The following is a 7,521-nucleotide window of genomic DNA, read 5'->3' as shown; positions in this document are numbered from 1 at the left end:
CTTCTTGAACTTGGGCCCTTTCCCCTTCCCCTCTGGCAGCTCCACGTCCACTTCTGGGCCTTCAATGTCCACCTTGGGGCCAGACACATCCAGGTTTCCTGTTGGGAGGTTCACGTCCACCTCGGGACCTTCTGCCTTGACCCCGGGCATCCCGAACTTGGGCATCTTGAATTTGGGGAACTTTATTTTCCCTTCTGGGCCATGAATGTTGACATCAGGTGCCTCAATGTCCACTTTGGGGCCTTTGATGTCAATTTCAGGGGCCTTCAGGTCCCCTTCCAGCTTAGGGACTGAGACATCAATGTCCCCTTTGACCTTGGGGCCCTTCAGGTTGAAGTCAACATCGGGCATGGAGATCTTGGGGGCCTTGATGTGCATCTCGGGCATCTTGAACTTGGGGCCTTTGATCTTCCCCTCTGGACCTGCCAGATCAACATCAGGAAGGTCAACATCAACTTTGGGACCTTTGATGTCAATTTCGGGGCCCTTCAGGTCACCTTCCACTTTGGGAAGGGAAACATCAACATCCCCCTTGATTTTGGGGCCTTTCAGGTTCAGGTCAATGTCGGGCATGGAGATCTTGGGTGTCTTAAAATGCATCTCGGGCATCTTGAACTTGGGGCTTTTCACCTTCCCCTCTGGCAGCTCCACGTCCACTTCCGGACCTTCAATGTCCACCTTGGGGCCAGACACATCCAGGTTTCCTGTTGGGAGGTTCACGTCCACCTCAGGACCTTCTCCCTTCAGCCCTGGCATCCCAAATTTGGGCATCTTGAATTTGGGCATCTTGAATTTTCCCTCAGGGCCGTGAATGTCGACATCGGGTGCCTCAATGTCCACTTTGGGGCCTTTGATGTCCAGCTCAGGACCCTTAACATCACCTTCCAGCTTAGGGACAGAGACATCGATGTCCCCTTTGACCTTGGGGCCCTTCAGGTTGAAGTCAACGTCCGGCATGGAGATCTTGGGGGCCTTGATGTGCATCTCGGGCATCTTGAACTTGGGGCCTTTGATCTTCCCCTCAGGCCCTTCCAGCTCAATGTCAGGGAGATCAACATCGACTTTGGGGCCTTTGATGTCGATGTCTGGGGCTTTCAAATCTCCCTCGAGCTTTGGAACAGAGACATCGATGTCACCCTTCACTTTGGGGCCTTTCAGGTTCAGGTCGATGTCAGGCATGGAGATCTTGGGTGTCTTAAAATGCATCTCGGGCATCTTGAACTTGGGGCCCTTCAGTTTCCCCTCTGGACACTCCAGCTCAACGTCAGGAAGGCTGACATCAACTTTGGGGCCTTTGACGTCAATTTCAGGACCTTTCAGGTCACCTTCCAGCTTGGGGACTGAGACATCAATGTCCCCCTTCACCTTGGGGCCTTTCAGGTTCAGATCAAAGTCGGGCATGGAGATCTTGGGGGCCTTGATGTGCATCTCGGGCATTTTGAACTTGGGGCCTTTGATCTTCCCTTCTGGACATTCCAGCTCCACATCTGGAGCCTCAGTGTCCACTTTTGGACCTTTCAGGTCACCTTCCAGCTTGGGCAGGGACACATCGACGTCGCCCTTGACCTTGGGGCCTTTCAGGTTCAGATCAAAGTCTGGCATTGAGATTTTGGGGGCCTTGAAGTGCATCTCGGGCATCTTGAACTTGGGGCCCTTCACCTTCCCCTCTGGGAGATCAATGTCCAAGGCAGGAGCTTCGATGTCCAGTTTGGGACCAGAAGCTTCGATGTCCACATCTGGGCCCTTCAAATCGCCTTCCAGTTTGGGGCCAGAGATGTCCACGTCCCCCTTCAGTTTTGGGCCTTTCAGGTTCAAATCAATGTCAGGCATGGAGATTTTGGGGGTTTTGAAGTGCATTTCGGGCATCTTGAACTTGGGGCCTTTCAGCTTCGCTTCTGGACACTCCAGGTTGACGTCAGGGAGGTTGACATTGACTTTGGGGCCTTTGATGTCAATGTCTGGGCCCTTCAAATCTCCCTCGATTTTTGGGATGGACATGTCCACGTCCCCTTTCACTTTGGGGCCCTTCAGGTTCAGATCAAAGTCCGGCATTGAGATCTTGGGGGCTTTGAAGTGCATCTCGGGCATCTTGAACTTGGGGCCCTTCACCTTCCCCTCGGGGCCCTCCAGTTCGATGTCAGGGACATCCACGTCCACTTTTGGTCCTTTCAACTCCAGATCTGGCACTTTCACGTCACCTTCAATTTTTGGGGCAGACACATCCACTTCTCCCTTCAGTTTGGGACCTTTCAGGTTCAGGTCGACATCAGGCAAAGAAAATTTCGGTGCCTTGATGTTCATCTCGGGCATCTTGATCTTGGGTCCTTTCCACTTCCCCTCGGGACCTTCAACGTCCACATCAGGAACATCCACATCCAACTTCGGACCTTTAATATTCACATCCGGACCTTTCAGGTCACCCTCCAATCTGGGGACAGAGACATCAAGACCCCCCTTGACCTTCGGGCCTTTCAGGTTGAGGTCAATGTCCGGCATGGAGATCTTGGGGGCTTTGATGTTCATCTCGGGCATCTTGAACTTGGGGCCTTTGATCTTCCCCTCAGGGCCCTCAATGTCCACACTCGGCATCTCAATGTCCACCTTGGGGCCGGACAAATCCAAGCCCCCTTTCGGAAGGTTCACGTCCACCTCAGGACCTTCTCCCTTTAGCCCCGGCATCCCAAATTTGGGCATTTTGAACTTTGGCATCTTGAACTTTCCCTCTGGACCGTGAATGTCGACATCGGGTGCCTCAATGTCCACTTTGGGGCCTTTGATGTCAATTTCAGGACCCTTCAGGTCACCTTCCAGCTTAGGGACAGAAACATCAACGTCACCTTTGATCTTGGGACCTTTCAGGTTCAGGTCAATGTCGGGCATGGAGATCTTGGGTGTCTTAAAATGCATCTCGGGCATCTTGAACTTGGGGCTTTTCACCTTCCCCTCTGGCAGCTCCACGTCCACTTCCGGACCTTCAATGTCCACCTTGGGGCCAGACACATCCAGGTTTCCTGTTGGGAGGTTCACGTCCACCTCAGGACCTTCTGCCTTGACCCCGGGCATCCCGAACTTGGGCATCTTGAATTTGGGCATCTTGAATTTTCCCTCAGGGCCGTGAATGTCGACATCGGGTGCCTCAATGTCCACTTTGGGGCCTTTGATGTCCAGCTCAGGACCCTTAACATCACCTTCCAGCTTAGGGACAGAGACATCGATGTCACCCTTGACCTTGGGGCCCTTCAGGTTGAAGTCAACGTCCGGCATGGAGATCTTGGGGGCCTTGATGTGCATCTCGGGCATCTTGAACTTGGGGCCTTTGATCTTCCCCTCAGGACCTCCCAGCTCCACATCAGGAAGATCAACATCGACTTTGGGGCCTTTGATGTCAATTTCAGGACCCTTCAGGTCACCTTCCAGCTTAGGGACAGAAACATCAACGTCACCTTTGATCTTGGGACCTTTCAGGTTCAGGTCAATGTCGGGCATGGAGATCTTGGGTGTCTTAAAATGCATCTCGGGCATCTTGAACTTGGGGCCTTTCACCTTCCCCTCTGGCAGCTCCACGTCCACTTCCGGACCTTCAATGTCCACCTTGGGGCCAGACACATCCAGGTTTCCTGTTGGGAGGTTCACGTCCACCTCGGGACCTTCTGCCTTGACCCCGGGCATCCCAAATTTGGGCATTTTGAATTTGGGCATCTTGAATTTTCCTTCGGGGCCGTGAATGTCGACATCGGGTGCCTCAATGTCCACTTTGGGGCATTTGATGTCCAGTTCAGGACCTTTCAGGTCACCCTCAAGCTTAGGGACAGAGACATCGACATCCCCCTTCACTTTGGGGCCTTTCAGGTTCAGATCAAAGTCTGGCATTGAGATTTTGGGAGCCTTGATGTGCATCTCAGGCATCTTAAACTTGGGGCCTTTGATCTTCCCCTCAGGTGCTTCCAGATCAACATGAGGAAGATCAACATCGACTTTGGGGCCTTTGATGTCAATTTCAGGACCCTTCAGGTCACCTTCCAGCTTGGGAACGGAAACATCAACGTCCCCCTTCACTTTGGGGCCTTTCAGGTTCAGGTCAATGTCGGGCATGGAGATCTTGGGTGTCTTAAAATGCATCTCGGGCATCTTGAACTTGGGGCCTTTCACCTTCCCCTCTGGCAGTTCTACGTCCACTTCTGGACCTTCAATGTCCACCTTGGGGCCAGACACATCCAGGTTTCCTGTTGGGAGGTTCACGTCAACCTCAGGACCTTCTGCTTTGACCCCGGGCATCCCAAATTTGGGCATCTTGAATTTGGGCATCTTGAATTTTCCTTCGGGGCCGTGAATGTCGACATCGGGTGCCTCAATGTCCACTTTGGGGCCTTTGATGTCCAGCTCAGGACGCTTCAGGTCACTTTCAAGCTTTGGAAGGGACACATCCACATCGCCCTTGACCTTGGGGCCCTTCAGGTTGATGTCCACGTCCGGCATGGAGATCTTCTGTGTCTTGATGTGCATCTCGGGCATCTTGAACTTGGGGCCTTTGACCTTCCCCTCAGGATACTCCAAATCCACGCTGGGCACCTCAACGTCCACTTTTGGCCCTTTAATGTCCATTTCTGGAGCTTTCAAGTCCCCTTCCAGCTTGGGGACTGCCACGTCCACCTCTCCCTTCAGTTTGGGTCCCTTCAGGTTCAAGTCCACATCTGGCATTGAGATTTTGGGGGATTTGATGTTCAGCTTCGGCATCCGGAATTTGGGACCTTTCCATTTCCCTTCCACTCCTCCAACATCCACCTCTGGACCTTCAATGTCCACCTCTGGCCCAGAGAGGTCCACCTCTCCTTTCGGCAGGGTAACATCCACCTCGGGCCCTTCCAGCTTGGGGCTGGACACGTTGAAATGAGGCAATTTCATTTTTGGCATTTTCAGTTTGGCCTCTGGACACTCCAGGTGGACATCTGGGACCTCCACATCCACCTTCGGCCCCTTGATGTTGACGCCGGCATCACCTTCAACCTTCGGGAGGGACACGTCCACCTCTCCCTTCACCTTGTGTCCCTTCAGGTTCAAATCCACGTCCGGCATCGAGATTTTGGGTGATTTAATGTTAAGTTTCGGCATCTTGAATTTGGGGCCTTTTATCTTCCCTTCTGGACATTCCAAGTCCACCTCAGGCACGTCAACATCCAACCTGGGACCTTCCACATCCACCTTGGGCCCTTCCACATCAATTTTGGGACCTTCCACATCGATCTTGGGACCTTTCACATCAATTTTGGCACTTTCCACATCCACTTTGGGGCCTTTCACATCGATTTTGGGGCCCTTCAGCCCAGAAATTCCAGCGTCCCCCTTCAGTTTTGGGGTCTTCAATCCCAAATCCACATCTGGCATGGAGAGTTTTGGGGTCTGAACGTTGAGTTCAGGCATTTTAAACTTGAGACCTTTCCCTTTGACCTCCGGCCCTTCCACGTCCACACTCGGGACATCGATGTCCACCTTGGGGCCGGAAATGTCCATCTCCCCCTTTGGGAGCGTCACCTCGAGGTCGGGGCTCTTTCCCCCCTTCACCCCAAATTTGGGCATTTTCAGCTTGGGGAACTTTAATTTCCCCTCAGGCCCTTGGATGTCCAAATCTGGTGCTTCAACCTCAGCTTTGGGGCCTTTGATGTCCAGTCCAGGGGTTTTCAGCTCCCCTTCCAGTTTTGGGGTGGAAATGTCAAGGTCTGCCTTGACTTTGGGCCCTTTGAGGTTCAGGTCGATGTCGGGCATGGAGATTTGGGGGGTCTTGATGCTCATCTCAGGCATCTTCACTGCAGGGCCCTTGATGTCCACGCTGGGGACGTCGAAGGTGACGCTGGGACCCGAAATGTCCACTTTGCCCTTGGGAAGGGCCACCTCGAGGTCGGGGCTCTCTCCCTTCACCCCAAATTTGGGCATTTTCAGCTTGGGGAACTTCAGTTTGCCCTCGGGCCCTTGGACATCCAAATCTGGTGCTTCAACCTCGACTTTGGGGCCTTTGATATCCAGTTCAGGGCCCTTCAAACTGGGCACGGACACGTCCAAGTCGCCGCTGGCCTTGGCACCATTGAGGGTCAGGTCAACATCAGGAGCGGAGATCTGGGGGGCCTTGAGGTGCATTTCAGGCCCCTGGATGTCCAAACTTGGTGCCTCAATGTCCACCTTGGGGCCGGACACCTCCATGCCGCCTTTCGGGAGGTTCACGTCCACCTCTGGACCTTCTGCTTTGACCCCGGGCATCCCAAATTTGGGCATCTTGAATTTGGGCATCTTGAATTTTCCCTCGGGGTTGTGAATGTCCACTTCAGGTGCTTCAATGTCCACTTTGGGGCCTTTGATGTCCACGCTTGGAGTGCTGACGTCCACCTTGGGGCCGGAAACATCCACTGCCCCTTTGGGAAGGGTCACATCAACACTGGGGGTCTCTCCCTTCACCCCAAATTTGGGCATTTTTAGCTTGGGGAATTTCAGTTTCCCCTCGGGCCCCTGGATCTCCATTTCTGGGCTCCCAACCTCAACTTTGGGGCCTTTGATGTCCAGTCCAGGGGCTTTCAGTTCTCCTTCCAGTTTTGGGGCGGAAATGTCCAGATTTCCCTTCACTCCGGGCCCTTTGAGGTTCAGGTCGACATCGGGCACAGAGATTTGGGGGGTTTTGATGCTCATCTCGGGCATCTTCACCGCGGGGCCGTTGATGTCAACTCCAGGCACCTCCACCCCAATCTGGGGCCCTTTAAGGTCCAATTGAGGCCCCCTCAATTCACCCCCCACAGTCGGCACGGATACGTCCACTCCTCCCTTCAACCCCTTCACGTCAACATCCATCTCCACTCCCTTCAGGCCACCCCCTGGACTGGCCACTTGCACCTCAGGACCCTTCACGTCCACCTGGAGGCCCTTGGGGCCGAGTCCTTTGAGGTCGCCTTCCACCCTGGGGCCCCTCAAGTTCAGGTTCACGTCTGACAGCGAAATTTGGGGCGTTTCCACCTTCTTGAACATGGGACCTTTCCATTCTCCTTCCAGGGCCACCTCGGGGACCACCACGCCCTTGGGGACCTCCACGGTGGCGTCGGCGACGGTGAATTTGGGGAAGGTCATGTGCGGGATTTTGATTTTCCCCTTGGCGCCGTCAGGGGCCGGGACCTCCACGCCAGGGACATCCAGCGGAGGGGAGGGGACCTTGGTGGCACCTTTGACCGCCACGTCCACCTGCGGCATGGGGGCTTTGACAGACGGGGACGAAACCTCCGCTCCGGGCGAGCAAGTGACGTCCATCCCAGGGGTCAGAACTTCACCGCCAGCCTGGAACCCAAATTTGGGGATTTTCAATGTCGGGATCTTGATTTTCCCCACATCCACGGGCGGCGAGGAGCCGGCGACCTCTCCCTGTGGACACGGAGCCCCGCCAGACACGTGGGGCCCTGTGGCGTGGAATCCCGTGTCCAGCTCTCCCATCTGTCCGTTGGCCTCAATCCTGGGCGACGCCGGGAAGGTGCCAGAGCCCTTCCAGCCCGG

The 7,521-nt window shown here is 54.5% G+C and overlaps 1 protein-coding gene across 1 annotated transcript in view; it reads right to left on the bottom strand.

Annotated features, from left to right (window-relative positions):
- The window catches only part of AHNAK (AHNAK nucleoprotein), a 19,579-nt gene that overhangs the window by 10,288 nt on the left and 1,770 nt on the right, over positions 1 to 7,521 (bottom strand). The window contains 1 exon segment of the mRNA XM_017747267.1: positions 31 to 7,516. Within this exon segment, the coding sequence (XP_017602756.1) occupies positions 31 to 7,516 (7,486 nt within the window).

Source organism: Corvus brachyrhynchos, unplaced genomic scaffold, assembly GCF_000691975.1.
Source record: "Corvus brachyrhynchos isolate BGI_N302 unplaced genomic scaffold, ASM69197v1 scaffold442, whole genome shotgun sequence".
NCBI lineage: Eukaryota > Metazoa > Chordata > Aves > Passeriformes > Corvidae > Corvus > Corvus brachyrhynchos.
Note: the sequence above shows the minus strand (reverse complement) of the source record. Positions and strands in the feature narration are given on the sequence as shown.